General features: G+C 40.5%; 1 protein-coding gene across 2 annotated transcripts in view; it reads right to left on the reverse strand.

The window, feature by feature from the left end:
* The window catches only part of LOC122560470 (kinesin-like protein KIF19), a 332,615-nt gene that overhangs the window by 148,619 nt on the left and 165,865 nt on the right, over positions 1-18,131 (reverse strand). For both annotated transcript variants that reach the window (XM_087998033.1, XM_087998034.1), the window contains one exon: positions 6,785-6,959. In XM_087998033.1, coding sequence (XP_087854159.1) covers positions 6,785-6,959 — 175 coding nt within the window. The remainder of the gene's footprint in view (positions 1-6,784; positions 6,960-18,131) is intronic.

Below are 18,131 nucleotides of genomic sequence, written 5' to 3' on the forward strand. Positions count from 1 at the left end.
CAGCTGGTCAGGCAGCATCAGAGAAGCAGGAGAATAGATGTTTAGAGCATAAACTTATGCTCAAAACATGGTCTCTCCCGCTCCTCTGATGCTGCCTGACCGGCTGTGCTTTTCCAGCACCACATTTTTTGATATGAGAAGTAATACTGTCTGGAACTAATATCAGAGGTAGGCCAAAAAGAAGAGGAGGATTGGATATCTTGGAAAAACAATTCTTAAGATGCAGCATTACTTAAACTTAAGACCAAATATGACATCTTAAGCTAACTGAGTAAATACACTATTGCATTCAATAGGATGTACAGCTGATGACATAGTAGATTGTCAAAACTTTAAAAAAAACATTTTGAAGCAGCCCTACCAGCTTTCGACAATTAGTTAATTTGAGAAGAAATTATTTTCTTAAAAGAAAAAGAGTTAACAGAACACTTCTGCGCTCGGGAACCCATGGATAATTTAGTTAATTATCTATATAGATTAATAGAAAAATGTGACGATGAAGCTTTAAAAATCAAAATTCATACTGAGATAGATTTGTTGTTAGAATTATTGAAGATTCTTTATCAGATTTATTATAAGCCAAAGAAGATTTGACTTTGGAGAATGCTATTTGGATTGTGCTAGAAGCAAAAAGCAAGTGAATTAATAGAGAAATCCTGAGGGAAGGAGGAACCTTCAGGATAGCACAGAACCCATTCATTCTAGATTAGATTAGATTATATTAGATTAGATTACAGTGTGAAAACAGGCCCTTCGGCCCAACAAGTCCACACCGACCCGTCGGAGCGCAACCCACCCATACCCCTACATTTACCCCTTACCTAACACTACGGGCAATTTAGCATGGCCAATTCACCTTACCTGCACATCTTTGGACTGTGGGAGGAAACCGGAGTATCTGGAGGAAACCCACGCAGACACGGGGAGAACGTGCAAACTCCACACAGTCAGTCGCCTGAGGCGGGAATTGAACCCGGGTCTCTGGCGCTGTGAGGCAGCAGTGCTAACCACTGTGCCACCGTGCCACCCATTCTATAAGCTACAAACATCCTAAAGACACAAAAACTGACGCAAAGCGTACACCAAACAGAACTGTATTAATGCTCCAGAATGAATAAAAAAAAACCATGAAAAGCACAAAATACCCAGCGGTGACAAATGAATGTGGTATCTGATACAGTCCAGGTTACATCCAGAAGATGTGCAGAAGTAGGACATTATAGAGTCAAAACAGTCAACTGCCTATTCACAAATTTCAGAGATCCACCATTCATATACTGAATGCACTAGTAGGGGACATTAGGTGATCCATCTAATGAGAGTTTGACAAAACTTGTTGATGCCAATGGACATCTTATTTAGATTAGATTACATTAGATTCCCTGCAATGTGGAAACAGGCCTTTTGGCCCAAGAAGTCTACACCGACCCTCCGAAGAGTTACCCACCCAGACCCATTTCCCTCTGACTAATGCACCTAACAGTATGGGCAATTTAGAATGGCCAATTCACCTGGCCTGCACATCTTTGGATTGGATTTGGGAGGAAACCAGAGAACCCAGAGGAAACCCACTTATTTGTCTCAAGTAAGGGGCTAGTGTCACTGTCTCATCAGATCAAGTGCCAAGGCTAAAGAAACAGAAGTTACATCATATGGAGACTAAACTATTTGGTTCACATGCCATAACATATGCTACATCACAAAGAGGTTATGAGAGTTGAGAACGTACATGTGATTTACAATCAACACTTTTGAACCTGTACATATTACTTGACTTCAACAAGAGATAGTGAACAGGTCAAGAGAAATTAAGCTTTGCTAAATCTATCCAAAGACAAAATTGTCTCAGCATAACACAGTAAAGTATCTAATTAAACTTCCTAGATGCATGGAGGAACTCAAAAACAGGAGAACAATTGAATCCTTGCATTGATATAAGAGAATCATTTCGTATATCAACAGGAAGGAAATATGTGACTAAACAGTGGAAATGTTTTCAATTCTTAACATTGGACAATCTACAGATGATGAGAGGGATGGAAGGGAAGGTACATTTAAGACCTAGAAATCAGAAAGAAAGGAAAAGGCAGAAGAAATTAAATCAACATGATTTCTCGGCTGAAGTGTGTTTATTTCAATACAGTGAATATTATAGGTAAGGCAGATGAGCTCAGAGCCTGGATCAGTACATGGGACTATGATTGTGTGGCCATTACAGAGACTTGGTTGACAAAGAGACAGGATTGGCTGCTCAATATTCGAAGGTTTCATTGTTTTAGACAAGATAGTGAGAAAGGTAAAAGAGATGGGAGGAGTTGCATCACTAATCAGAGAAAATGTTACATTTGCACTCAGAGGACATACTGGAGGGCACATCCCCTGAGGCAATATTGGTCGAGTTGAAAAATAAGATCGGTGCAATCACTCTGATAGGATTATACTATAGCTGCACCCCTCATCAGCCACCAAGACATTGAGGAAAAAATATAGACAGATTGTGGAAAGATGCAATAAAAATGGAATTGTTATGGTGGGTGACTAACTTCCCCGATATTAACTGGGACTCCCTAAAAGCAAGGACCTTAGACGGGGCAGAATTTGTTCAGTGTATCCAAGAGGGTTTCTTGAAACAGTATGTGGATAATCCAACTACAGGAGAGGCAATACTTGACCTTGCACTGGCTAATGAGCCTGGCTCGGTGACTGACCTTTCACTGGGAGAGCATTTTGGAAACAGTGATCACAATTTGTTCAGATTTGAGATCTGAGAGAAAGGATAAGTTAGGACCCTCAGCAAGGTAATAAACTGAGGGAGGACAAATTACATCAGTATTAGGCAGGAGCCATGGAGTGTTAACTGGAAGGAGCTGTTATCAGGCAAGTCCACATTTGACATGTGGGAATTGTTTAAAGACCAGCTGATGAGAGTTCAGGACCAGCATGTTTCACTAAGGAGGAAGGGCAAGGATGGAAAGGTAAGGGACCATTGGATAATGAGGAGGTTATGAATTTAGTCAAAAGGCAAAAAAGCATATCTAAGGTTTAGGAAGCAAAAATTGGATAGGGCCCATGATGAAGAACCCAAGCATGGAATTAGGAAAGCAAAAAGGGGCAATGAAATGATCTTGGCAAGTAGGGTTAAAGAGAATCCAAAGGTATTCTATACATACATTAAAAACAAGAGAATAAGGTAGGACCACTGAAGGATAGAGGAGGGAACTTGTGTTTGGGTGGGTAAGATTCTAAATGAGTACTTTGCGTTGTATTTACCCAGGAGAAGGATATGGAGAATCATGAGATTTGTATGGAGCATGCTAATATGCTAGGGCAATTTGAGATCAAGAAAGAAATGGTGTTGAGATTCTTGAATATCATTCAAGTTGATAGGTTCCCAGGGCCCAATGGGTATCTACCCCAGGTTACTGAGAGAGGCAAGAGACAATTGCTGGGTCTTGACCAAGATCTTTGTATTCTTGTTAGTCACTCGAGAGGTCCCGGAAGACTGGTGAGTAGCTAATGTTGTTCTTCTCTTCAAGAAGGGAAATTGGGATAATCTAGGAAACTATAGATCGGGGAATCTCACATTGGTAGTTGGGAAGCCATGAGCGGAATAGGATTTATATGCAATTGGAAAAGCATAGCCTAAAAAGGGATCATCAGCATGGCTTTGTGCAGGGCAGGTCATGTCTTACTAACTTAATTGAATGAGGAGAAAGTGAGGGCTGCAGATGCTGGAGATCAGAGATGGAAATGTGTTGCTGGAAAAGCGCAGCAGGTCAGGCAGCATCTAGGGAACAGGAGAATCGACGTTTCGGGCATTAGCCCTTCTTCAGGGCTAATGCCCGAAACGTCGATTCTCCTGTTCCCTAGATGCTGCCTGACCTGCTGCGCTTTTCCAGCAACACATTTCCATAACTTAATTGAATGTTTGGAGAAGGCAATGAAGGTAACCAATGAGGGTAGAGCAGTGAATGTTATCCACATGGATTTTAATAAGGCTTTTGACAAGGTCTCTCATCCACAGTGACTTGGCTGCATGGATTCAGAACTGGCTGGCCCACAGAAGATAGAGGGTAATAGTGGAAGCATTTTTCAGGCTGGAGGTCCATGACCAGTGGTGTTCAGCAGGGATCCAGATTGGGATCTCTGCTGTTTGTGATATGCAATTGACTTGGATGAAAATGTAGATAGATGGGTCAGTAGGTCTGCAGATGATACAAAGATCAATGGAATTGTGGATAGTGTAGAAGGTTGTCAAAGGATACAGCTGATATGGGCAGAGAAAATGGATGGAGTTTAATCCAGGTAAGTTTGAAGGACTACAATTTAGGAGATCAAATGTTGAGGAAAGGTATAGAGTTAGAGTTAATGGCTGGACCTGATCTTGGGTTCTACTCCATAGCTTCCTGAAATTGCCACACAAGTAGATATGGTGAAGGTAGCATATGGACGCTTGCCTTTATTGGTCAGACAATTGAATACAAGAGTCAGGATGTCATGTTGCAGCTTCATAAGACTTAGATTAGGCCACATCTAGAGTATTGCATTCAATTCTGGTCACTATATTACAGGAAGGATGTGGAGGCTTTGGAGAGGGTGCAGAAGAGATTTACCAGGATGCTGCCTGGATTAGAGGTTATGAACTATAAGGATAGGCTCAAAAAAACAAGTTTTTTTTTTCTGGAGCGGCAGAGGCTGAGGAGAGACTTGATAGAAGTTTATAAAATTGAGATACATAGAAAGGATTGACAGTCAAAATCTTTTCCTCAAAAGTGAAATGTCTAAAAATAGAGGGCATTTAATGTGAGAGGCAAAATGTTCAAAGGAGATGAGGGGCAAGATTTTTTTTAAAAAAAGTGTGGTAGCAGTCTGGAACATGCTGCTAATGATGGAGGCAAATATGATAGGGGCCTTTAAGAGACTTTTAGATAAACACATGTGAATGCAAGGAATGGAGTGACATAGACCAAAGGCAGGCAGAAGGGATTAGTTTAATTTGGCATCCTGTTCAGCACAACATTGTAGGCCAAAGGGCTCATTTTTGTACTGTACTGTACTATAATGTAATTCAGCAATGTTTGTGAGTAGAAGCAAATACTGATGATAACGAGTGACCGAAACCACTCAAGCACAGTATCATTCCAACAATGATACTGCCTGCAGAACAAATTGTTATTGCAGATCTAACTTGCATGTTGGATGAGCTGACAACCTAAATTCTCAAGGAATATTCTTTAACATAAATTATGTAGCTTGCAAAGCAGAATTATGAGTACCTAATAACAGAGATAATGCTAAGGAAACAGCAGTCCCAATTGGGATAAATCTTTGATACACCAGTATAACAACCATGGAGGAGAATGAAGATTAGATTAGATTAGATTAGATTAGATTAGATTAGATTAGATTAGATTAGATTACTTACAGTGTGGAAAGATAGCCAACCTATTGAAGTACACTTTAAAGTATAGTTGTATCAGAGTTTGGGAGTAAAGAGATGAATGATTACAATGAGGTTAAACTGTATACAATTCCATGGTCAAAAAGAAGAAAATACAGCAAGAAGAGCTTGTTTATTTCTACTAAGCAGTTGAATTCCATGAGATAAAGTGCTCTTCAGCTGATCTTATAGTACCCACCTAATTCAGCAGGGAAGAGTTGTGCTATGAAAGGTATGCAGGAAATTAAGAACCCTCCAGATAAGGAGCACCTGTATCCACAAGTGTCCTCACAAGTTTAATAACAATGCATAGCTTATCACTGTTGCTTGCACCCGATTGCTATCATGCAATTAATTGAAGATAATTAATTGAAGGCCCACCTTGTGACAATTTGTTACTGGTTGGTCTTCTGCCACTGGAAAGTAAGTGTCCTTGGGTCCAGTCAAAGGGAAATGAATGGTGGCACTCACTCATACCACACCATGAATTACAAACCTTTAAAAATTGACCCAACTGCTTACAAATTGTGGTGAGGTAAGCTGTGCCTATCTCCGAACTGGCTCTGTTGACAGTGCAGGTTGACAGTCACATCCCAAACTAGCCTGCATTCTTACAAAGGTCTGGTGAAAATCAGAAAGTCCAGAAATGGTTCTGATAAAAGTCAGAACTACCTCATTTTTAAAGGACTCCCAAATCAACCTAACTCAATGACAATCTAGGCTGATGTGTGCGTGCCCCAAGAAAACATACTGGAAGCCTTGGAATCCAAAGGCCTTCTCCTCCTTCAGACCCATTTGTTTGTGGTAAAACGTTACAAAAGGAGGTGTGGAGTTCTATCTCTCAGCTAGCATATGGCATATCTTTAAGAGACATGCTCATGATTACATTACTGTATTGTAGAATAATAACCTCATGGTAGAAAGGTCTCAGACTCCATCTGAATTGAGGCCATTTGAAACATAGTATGCTACCCTTTGTAACCAAATAGATTAATAGTAGCCCAGATACTGATGTGACTGTAATATATACAGCCATCAGGAGCTGTTAAAGCTTTCAGTACTATATTACCCATGCATCATTCTAATTTTATAGGAGCTAACATAAGTATTGCCTCATCAGATACAAATACCCTGCTGGAAGCAAAAGCTCAAATTTGGCACCAGGTCAGAGGGGAAAGTGGTTCCACTAGGTTGTAGGAAAACCAGCATGATCAAAAGCATATATAAACTCACTGAATCATACAGTATTAGTAATGGAAGTGCTGAATTGTTCAGTGCATTTACATTCTGTCAGCCAATGCAGTTCATGTTGTAGTGGAATTATTAAGATACTGTGGGACTCACTCAGCTACGGTTAGTAAATGTCTAGAAGTATCAATGTGAAGCTCCATGTTGGTGTTTTCAAGTTCCACAAGGCTGCGACGGATCTCCATCTGTTGCCGAAATGCAATCATTAATTGGTCCCTCAGTCGGTCCAACTCCTCTCGGTTATATTGCACTGAATGTTGTTGTACCTCAGCTGGAATTACATTACAAAATTACACATGAATTAAAGAGAGACTATTGCTCCTTTAGAGCTTTTCCCGAATTGTGTTTGAGGAATTCGGCTCATTGGCTATTTATTACCCAGTTTATTCCTTCATCAGCCAAGCAGGCTGGCAGAGATGGGAGCAGGTTCCCCATACCTGTTGCAAAAATATCCCGTCTATTCTCTGCCAATAAGTAACAGGGTTCCTGACAATGATGGTCAGTCTCACTCAGGTGAACCCTTCACCTTCAAAGAATTGTCATGTTAGCCATCTTGAACCTAGCATCTGACCACACTTGGCAGAACACATTTTTATCCATGCAAATTTTTATATCAATTGTAATTTTGCTTGCAGGTTGTATATTTTTCCATGCTGGGGAGACAAACCTTACGAAAAATGCTCCTGACAGTTTTCCATTTTTTTTTTCTTTCATGGGAAAGGGACATCAGTGGCAAGGCCAACATTTATTACCTATCCTTAATTCCTATTGAACTGAGTCACTTGTATGGTAATTTCAGGGGGCAGGGCAGAATCAGACACATTGTTAGTCTGGAGTCACATGTGGTCTAGATGAAATAAGGATGGCAGATTTCCTTTCCTGAAGGAGATTAGTGAATTAGATGAGGTTTTACAATAATCAATAATAGTTTCATGGTCTCCATTACTGAGATGAGCTTTTAATTCCTGAACTCAAGTTCCACCAAGTGCTGAAATGGGAATTGAACTTACATTCACAGAACATTAGCCTTGACCTCTGGATTGGCTGGAAGTCGCATCATGAGCATTTCTACATTAAGGATGATAGATATCTTTCCCTAAAGGATATGAGTGAATTACATTGATTTTTATGGTCACCATTATTGAGACAGCTTTCAATTTCAGATTTTATTGATTGAATTTAAATTCATTCAGCTGTTGTGGTGGCTTGATGACATTAGCCTCAGCATGTACATAACGAGCTAATGCCATTACCACCACTACTTTCTTGCATTCAATCTTCCCTTAATTTTAAGACCATGGCTCCTTTTCAATTGAAGATGGCAAAGTAACAGAGGTGCTAGTCAAATACCAAGTGATGACCATTTTCAATAAGAGACTATCTAACCACCGCCCCGTTACATAACAATAGCATTACCATCACTGAATCTCTGACTACCAACATCCTGGAGGTTACCATTGATCAGAACCTGAACAGGACTAGCCAAATAAATACTGTGGCAACAGCAGCAGTTCAGAGGCTAGGAATAGTGCAACAAATAACTCACCACCTGACTCTTCAAAGCCTGTCTACCATTCACAAAGCACAAGTCAGGAGTGTGATGGAATACTCTCCACTTGCCTGGATGACTGCAGCTTCAACAACACTTGACATCATTCACAGCAAAGCACACCATTTCATTGGCACCACATACACCATCACATCGTCCACCACACCCTCCATTATACCTTCCACCATCAATGCTTAGTAGCAGCAGTGCGTACCATCCACAAGATGCACTGCAGAAATTCACCAAAAATTCTTAGCTCATTTCAAACCTACACACAATTCCATTGAGAGGGACAAGAGCAGCAGATCAATACCACTGCTTGGAGGTTCTCCTGCAAGCCACTCACCATACTGACTTGCAAGTATATTGCTGTTCCTTCACTGTAGCTGGGCCAAAATCTGGAATTCCCTCCCTCAGAGCACCTACAACACATGGATTGTAATAGTTCAAGAAGGCAGCTCACCATCACCTTCTCAAGGGCAACTCGGGATGGGGAAAAAATCCTGGCCTAGCCAGTGATGTTCACATCCCATGATTGAATAAAAAAGGTAGATAAAAACCTATTTCACCGTTTTAGTTTATAAGTATTAAAATTACTCAGGTATATTTGATAAAACTTTTAACTTTTCTGTGGCTGAAGTCTATACATTTAATAACAAATATTTACATCTATCTCAAGCATACCATGTTCCATTGTCTACTCTAATACAAATCAAAATACATGAACAGCTACAATGCAGCATTAGCCAAATGTATAGTCAATTTTCTAATTTCATACCGTTTCATGATTTTTGTGTTTTTTTAAATTGTGCTATGATTCCAAATCAGGCAAATCTCAAATTTAAGAGTTCAAAAAACACCTTGAGATGAGGTGACATGATCAGAAAAGTATTTGTCGTATTCTGTTTTCTGATTAATGAGGGAGAGAAGTTTCTATGTTCTGTGCAGTTCCATAAACACTGTCCATCAATAAAAATACAAAACAATTTATGACTTTTTTTATAGAGTCATAGAGATGTACAGCATGGAAACAGACCCTTCGGTCCAAATCATCCATGCTGACCAGATATCCCAACCCAATCTAGTCCCACCTGCCAGCACCCGGCCCATATCCCTCCAAACTCTTCCTTCCTATTCAGATACCCATCCAAATGAGTCTTAAATGTTGCAATTGTACCAGCCTCCACCACTTCCTCTGGCAGCTCATTCCATACACGTACCACCCTCTGAGAAAAAGTCACCCTTTAGGAATTTTTTATATCTTTCCCCTCTCACCCTAAACCTATGCCCTCTAGTTCTGGACTCTCCAACCCCAGGGAAAAGACTTTGTCGATTTATCCTATCCATGCCCCTCATGATTTTGTAAACCTCTATAAGGTCACCCCTCAGCCTCCGACGCTCCAGGGAAAACAGCCCCAGCCTGTTCAGCCTCTCCCTATAGCTCAAATCCTCCAACCCTGGCAACATCCTTCTAAATCTTTTCTGAACCCTTTCAAGTTTCACAACATCGTTCCGATAGGAAGGAGACCAGAATTGCACACAATATTTCAACAGTGGCCTAACCAATGTCCTGTACAGCCGTAACATGACCTCCTAACTCCTGTACTCAATACTCTTACTAATAAAAGAAAGCATACCAAACATCCTCTTCACTATCCTATCTACCTGCGACTGCACTTTCAAGGAGCTATGACCCCACACTCCAAGGTCTCTTTGTTTAGCAACTCTCCCTAGGGCCTTACCATTAAGTGTATAAGTCCTGCTAAGAGTTGCTTTCCCAAAATGCAGCACCTTGCATTTACCTGAATTAAACTCCTTCTGCCACTTCTCAGCTCATTGGCCCATCTGATCAAGATCCTGTTGTAATCTGAGGTAACCTTCTTCGCTATCCACTACACCTCCAATTTTTAAATAAATTGCACAAAAAGAACAGTCACCGAACAGGTTTTTCTTTTTCAGTATCACTGTTCAGCAGAGAGGAGATGGAGACAGAGCACATGGAATCCAGTCTGTTCCCTGCATTACCTTTGAACATAGAACACAGAACAGTACAGAACAGTACAGCACAGTACAGGCCTTTCAGCCCTCAATGCTATGTCAACCTTTTATCCCACTCGAAGATCAAACTAATCTATATTGTACTGTCTTCCATACATCTATCCAAGAGTCGCTTAAATGTCCCTAATGGATCTGACTCTACTGATCCCACTGGCAGTGCATTCCACACGCTCACCACTCTCTGTGTAAAGAACCAACCTCTGGCATCTCCCCTAAACCTTCCTCCAATCATCTTAAAATTATTCCCCCCACGTGAGAACCATTTCCGCCATGGAAAATGTCCCTGGCTATGCCTCATCATCTTATACACCTCTATCAAATCATCTCTCAGTGAGAAAAGCCACAACATTTCTTCATAAGACATGCTCTCCAGTCCAGGCAGCATTGCGGTAAATCTCCTCTGCACACTCTCTAAAGCTTCTACATCCTTCCTATAATGAGGCAACCAGAACTGAACACAATATTCCAAGTGCAATCTAATCAGGGTTCTATAGAGCTACAGCATAACCTAGCAGCTCTTAAACTCAATCTCCTGCTAATGAAAGCAACACACCATGTGCCTTCTTAACAACCTACCAACTTAGGTGGCAACTTTGAGGGATCAATGGACATGGACACCAAGATTCCTCTGTTCCTCCACACTGCCAAGAATCCTGCAACAGCCCTCCATACTATCCATAATTCCACAAACCTTTATGTCATTGGCAAACTTACTAACTCACCCTTCCACTTCCTCATTCAAATCATTTTATGAAAATCACAAAGAGCAGAGGTCCATGCAGAACACCACTGGTCACTGAGCTCCAGGCTGAATAATTTCCATCAACCACCACCCTCTATATTCTATGGGACAGCCAATTCTGTATCTAGATAGCCAGATTTCTCTGAAACCCTAGCCTCCTTATTTTCTGAATGAGGCTACCATGAAGAACCTTATCAAACACCTTGCTAAAAACCATGTACACCACATCCACTGCTCTACCCTCTGCAATGTAAGTTTTCACATCCTCAAAGAATTTAATAAGGTTTGTGAGGCATGTCCTGCCCCTCACAAAGCCATGCTGAATATCTCTAATCAAGCTATGGTCTTCCAAGTAATCATAAATCTTGTCTCTCAAAATCCTCTCCAATAATTTGCCCACCACAGACCTAAGACTGACTGGTCTGTACTTCCCAGGATTATCACTCTTCCCTTTCTTGAACAACCTTCTGGTACTACTCCAGTGGACAGCGAGGATGCAAAGATCATCGCCAAAAGGGCAGCAACCTCTTCCCTCACTTCCTGTAATATCCTTGGGTATAACCCATCTGGCTCATGGGACTTATCTATCCTTATGTTTTTCAAAGTTTTCAGCATATCCTCCTTCTTAACATCAACCTTTGGATTTCCAGTCATATCATAATATGCAGCAGATAAAGATAACTGTTAATAAGTCAGTGAAGTCTTTCCAACTTTCTACTTCACTCTCTTCTAGGTATGACTGGCTATGACAATGGTGGGAAAGTTCACAATGTTTAAAAAGTACACACGAAATGTCAGAGTTAAAAATCACACAATACCAGGTTGTTGAAGGAGCAGCGCTCTGAAAGCTAGAGCTTCCAATTAAACCTGTTGGACTATAACCTGGTGTTGTGTAATTTTTAACTTTGTACACCCCAGTCCAACACCTGCATTTCCAAATCAATTGAAATATCAGAACATTCAAGGCTATGGCAGATAGTCAATGCAGTTTTGATGGCCAAAGGGCCTCTTCTGTACTGTTGGACTCATGGCTCTAAGAAAGAACTCTTATCAGAAATTAATGTATCTGCCAGTGGTTCCTCACTCCTGTAACTACTCTCCTGCTCTAGTACCATTCCAAAGCTCAGAGCTCTGACAGGAGGACACTGGGCTGAAGAGAATGATCTGGGGGCCAGGCAACATTTGAGTACTGTGATTAGTTTTAATCCCCTTATTTAAGGAAATATATTATTTCTTTGAAGGCAGATCCAGAAAGTTCACAAGGATGATCCCCAGTGTAGATGGATTGTCTTATGAGCAAAGGTTGGAACTCTATTTCTTAGAACTTAGAAGAATGAGAGGTGATTTCAAATCAAGGCAAATGTAGTGTGTCTGTTGATTTCAGGCAGAGCTTGAAAAGAACCTATCCATAACATTGTCAACTTCCTGGAAGTCATTCAACCAAGACATGAAAACAGTGTGGATTAGCCACATAGATAATGCAGAGCAGCCATATAACCATTCAAAAATAGTAGACCAACTGTTGAAGAAAATCTCTGAAGGCAGACCTTAAGCATTAACCAGTTTATTACACAATGTATCATGGGGAGACCAGTGTCCTAAGTATGGCACAGCAGAACTTCAAAGTACAGCAGATAGTTACAGGATTATATACAGAACAAAACACGGGCTGAGACACAGGCTGACCATTAATTACAAAGAGTCAGGATGGTCCGAGGAGGTACTGAATCAAAGGTCAGCTTTCGGGGTCAGCCGTAATTGATGCTACGCATTCCACAAGTGGACAGGAGTGAAAGTTATCACCTAACATTTGTCACAGGAATCCGCATCAAATGTAGGACAGATGTCCTTAATTAGAGAAACAACACATGTTAGCAATACATTGTAGAGAGAGAGAAGTTAATTGACAAGAGGAGGCACCTTTGAATAATTAAGCCATATACACACCAGCAATACATCACATTGAGAAAGCAGCTAGCAGGCAGGTTGAGACGTCTTTGAATAGATAAGCTACACATCCACATTACATCTTTGTGAGAGAGGACCTAAGCTATGTGCGGGAGGCTGTGAGACAGAGCTACACGCCAAGTACTATTGTTGTCCTGGGTGAGGGGCACTTTAGCAAAATGGGTCCTTAATCAGGAGGGAAGCCACTGCCAAGAAAATGGCTTCCACACCAACCATATAAATACTGTGGGCTACCCTAAAAATACCAGGATCCAACAATATTAATACTTCAGTAGATTGCTCCCTCTAATCATATAAATAGTTTAACAGTTATTTAAATACAATGGGACAGCCATATTAATACTGTAGACTTGCCATACACATATTCTTGTCCAGGTATATAAATACAGTGGTCTAAGCATATAGATGCTGTAAACCAATCGCATAAACGCAGTGGACCATCATATACATATAGTGGAACAATTATATAAATCCTATGGATTAGCTGTTGAAATAGATAAATCCATTGGTCTAAACATATAAGTGCAGTGGACAAGCCATATATAAATAGAGTGAAACAATATACAAATACTGAGGACCAGACATTTAAATGTTGTGGACCAACTATTTAATCACAGAATCCAAGTACAGAAGATGCCCATTGGTTCTGCATCAACAAATGCTTCTCCAACTCTACACTAGTCCTACTTTCAGTACTTGTCCCATAGCCTTGATTATTGTGATGTTTCAAGTGTTCATCCAGGTACCTTTTAAAGGTTGTGAGATTTCTTGCCTCAACTACCTTCCCAGATTCCCACCACCATTTTTCCTCTAAACCTTTTGCCTTTCGCCTGAAAACTATATCCCTTTTTATTGGCCCTTCGTCAAAAGAGATCCGCTGTTTCTTTTTCCATCCTGTCCATGTCCTTTAAAATCTTATACAATTCCCTCTCAGCCTTCCCAATTCAAAATAAAACTATTCAGCCCCTTTTCATAGCTAAAGTGCCTTATCCAAGGAATCATCCTGATGAATTTCATCTTTTCCTGCTCCAGTGCAATCATAGTCTTCCTATATTCTGGTGACCAAACTGAACATAGTATTTCAGCTAAGGCCCAACTGAAGTTTCTGTACAGCTCCAACACAACCTCTATGATTTTTTTCCTTTTTTTTGGCAAGACTCCAAGGAATATTTGTTTATTACACACTAGACTTCTTTTCTCAGAACATTTAACAACTTGATTTCTGGAGAGAAAACTATTGAGGCAAAAACAGAGCGGCCAGCCTAGAAGCTCCTCAAAATCACTCTGTCTTCTGCAAAAGTGGTGTCAGAATTGTTTTTTTTTCCAATCAACATTCCCTTTGGTTGACTGGTTAACACTGATCCTCCTTTGATTGACCATTTCAACTTCTGACCAGCTGCCAACCCTGAGCATAGCAACAGCTCAGTGCTGATTTATTTTGTCTCTGCAGAATAGTAGTTAAGTTGCATTGCCTTTCAGGCTGGTTCCTAACAACAAGCATTTGCCTTTGTTCTCTTCTCCTTTAAAACAAGTAGCTGTTCAAAGTTCAAGTCTTAACCTCAACTCACAGTTTCAAACCAAAACGAAAAGAAAATAGTGATGGTCTCAACATATATAAATACCTTAAACTGGTAATATGTTGTCTAGCCAAATAAATACAGGGGACTAAATACATAAATGCAATGGGATAACCAGTTCCTCTATAACACGATGGTAGCGAACTTGTGTAACCCTACATTATAGAAAAATCAGGCTTTAGAAACAGCATTTAAAGTGTTGCAATGTAATTATGTTATAGCCAACAAATATTTTAAAAGTTCATGCTTTAGAAAGTGCATGCCCAATTTGTCAATCGCGTTATACCAAATACACATTGATGAAACACATATTATGGCATAATGACTTGTAAATACTGTGAGCTAGCCATATTATGGAACAGCCATTTGAATCATGCATGAACTAAATAAGTAGTGAACAATCCATATATAAATATAGTATAATGACCATATAAACACAGCCCACCAACCACATAAATACTGTGGAACAACCACATGGATACTACGGACCAGCTATATACAAGTCTGGGTCTTGTTATTTTGTTTTTGAGAATTGTGGATAGAAATGAGAAAGAACTGATTTAAAATCCATGTTTTGAAAGCATGTATTCAAACACTCATGGCGAGGATTTCATTTATACAGCTATTTGAACAAGTCATAATTAATACAGAATCAACCTTCTCTGCTCTGAAGAAAACAGCCCAACCTTATCCAGCCACTCTTCGTAATGAAATGCTCCATCCCAAATAATAACCTAGTGAAACTCTTCTGAACCTTCTCCAGCGTGATCACATCCTTCTCATAGTATAGAGATCAGAATTGTACACAGTACCTAATCTCTGACCTAACCAAAGTCCTTTACAGATCCAACATAACTCCATCCCCCCAGGTCTTGTAATCGATGTCTTGACTGATAAAGTCTTGTATGTCTTCTTAACTACCTTATTAACCTGCCCTGCTACCTTCAGGGTTCTGTGGGTACCCCAAGGTTTCTTTGTTCCTCTGAGCTTCCTTGCATCCTGTCATTCTTGTCTTGTTACTTCATCCAAAGGCATCACATCACACTGAAATGATTGCCAATGAATTGAATTCAAGAAGTTGTGTGTAAAGGGTGGCAACAAGAAGTTGATTGATCTATGGACTGATGATCAGTTACTGATGGCAATGGCCTTTTGCTTGTCAACCATACGTTTGGCTGTCAGGTACCTGAACAGCTTGGTGCTGGGAACACGTTACAGAGAAGTAGTTCTGGCACTGTTTCCCTGAGTCTAACATTAAACTTGTAGAGAATGAGTTCATTTTTCCTTCAGTAATTGCAGTAAGCTGGACAAAACTGAGTGGGAGGGTGAACTGATAGAAGATGACTGATAGAGGGTGACTGTCTGCGTGGAGTTTGCACATTCTCCCTGTGTCTGTGTGGGGTTCCTCCCACAGTCCAAAGATGTGCAGGTTAGGTGGATTGGCCAAGTTAAATCGCCCATACTGCCCAGGTTGCACAGATTAGTTGGATTAGCCATGTAAAATACAGGGTTACAGGGATTTGGAGGGGTGAGGGTGTGAGGGGTCTGTGTGTCTGGATGGGATGCTCTTCACAGGGTCAGTGTGGACTTGATGGACTGAATGCCTTGGCTTCCACACTGTAGAAATTCTATAATTCTAAAGATGCAGAGATGCGTCAGTCTGATTTGGGTAAGCTAAGTGAGAAGGTAAATGCACGTCAGATGAAGTATAATGTGAATAAATGTGGAGTTAAATGTTGGTTAGGAAACTTTGGTTAGGAAAACAGGAAGGCAGATTATTATCTTAATGTTGATAGAAAGAGGAAATTCAATGAGACCTGGGTATTATTGTACACCAGTCGCTGAAAGTAAATATGCAGGTGCAGCAGGTGGCAAAGAAGATCGGTGGTATGTGGGCTTTCATAGTGAGAGGATTTCAGAACAGGAGCAAAGATGTCTTACTGCAATTGTGCAGGGCCTTAGTGAGAAGAAGGTAATGTTCTGGGGACCCAGGTTTGAATCCAACCATGACAGATGATGGAACTTGAATTCAACAAATATCTGGAATTAAGAGTCTAACGATGACCATTGTTGAGTGTCAGAAAAACACATCTGGGTCACTCATGTCCTTTTAGGGAAGGAAAGTGCCATTGTAAGCTGGTCTGGCCTACATGTGACTCCAGACCCACAGCAATGTGGTTAATGCTCAATTGTGCTCTGTGCAATTAGGGATAGGCAATAAATGCTAGCCTAGCCAGCAACACTCTTATCCAATGAATGAATAAGAATAAGACCACACCTGCAGGACTGTATGTAAGTTTCATTATCTGAGGAAGGATGCTCTGGCTATGAAGAATGTTCAACAAAGGTTGCAAGGTCCTAGGTCAGCAGGACTGATGTAGGAAGAAAATCTGGAGTGGTCAGGACAAAGAAAAGTGGAGGGGGTATCTTATGGAAACTCCTAAACTTCAAACAGGACTAGTCAGGATAAACAGGAAGGATGTTCTTGAAACAGGGGTCACAGTTGAAGGAAATAATGTAGGCCATTTTGGACTGAGATGAGGAAAAACTTCTTCCACCAGAAAGTTTTGACTCTGTAGAATTCTCTGCCTTAGAAAGTAGTTGATGCCAAAATGTTGTGTGATTTCAAGAAATAGTTGGATATAGCACTTGGGGCTATGAGGAAGGAAGTGGGAACAGAGTATTGAGTTGGATAATCAGCCATGATCACATTTTCAATTAAGCAGGCATGAAAGTTTGAATGGTCTACCCCAGTCCAATTTTCTATATTTCTATGGAAAAATAGTGCACTGCAACCAACCTAGCTCTCAATGCCAGTAAAACCAAGGACTTTTGGCGGGATGTTACTCATGCCCCCCCTACACATTAACAGCACAGAAGTGGAATGAGTGGAGAGTGTCAAGCTCCTGGGAGTGGTTATCAACAACAAGCTTTCTTGGACTTTTCATGTGGACACACTGGTTACAAAGGCCCAACAACAGGCAGCTGAGAAAATTTGGCATGACGGTGAATACCCTTGCCAACCTTTAGAGGTGCATCATCGAGAGCATTCTGTCTGGATGCATTACTACCTGGTATGGCAACTGTACCATTCAAGATCGGAGATGGTTACAGAGAGTGGTGAACTTGGCCTGGACAATCACAAAGGCCAACCTCCCTGTTTACCTTGCTGTTTACCTATTATTTACTTATCCATGCTATTTAACTATATGATCTATCTGTATTGCTCGCAAGACAAAGCTTTTCACTGTGCCTTGGTATACGTGACAATAAATTCAATTCTATGTGACTTTTAATTGATAAATCAGTGATGTTTTTCAAGTGAACCAGTCACCCTGCACCTTTTGCAAACTATTGGAAATACCTGAAGAAGGAAAGTCAGGAAGGATTGCTGCTGGGTCATTTTTGTTGGTCATTTATGTAAAGTATTTCGATGAGAATATAAAAGGCATGTTTGGTAAATTTGTAGATAAGGCTAAAATTAGTGGCATGGTAGACAGTGAAGAAGGTTATCTAAGATTACAAATAGATCTTGATCAATTGGGTCAA

Source organism: Chiloscyllium plagiosum, unplaced genomic scaffold (genome assembly GCF_037043375.1).
Source record: "Chiloscyllium plagiosum isolate Xiang-an unplaced genomic scaffold, Cpla_swu_hap1 HiC_scaffold_20, whole genome shotgun sequence".
NCBI lineage: Eukaryota > Metazoa > Chordata > Chondrichthyes > Orectolobiformes > Hemiscylliidae > Chiloscyllium > Chiloscyllium plagiosum.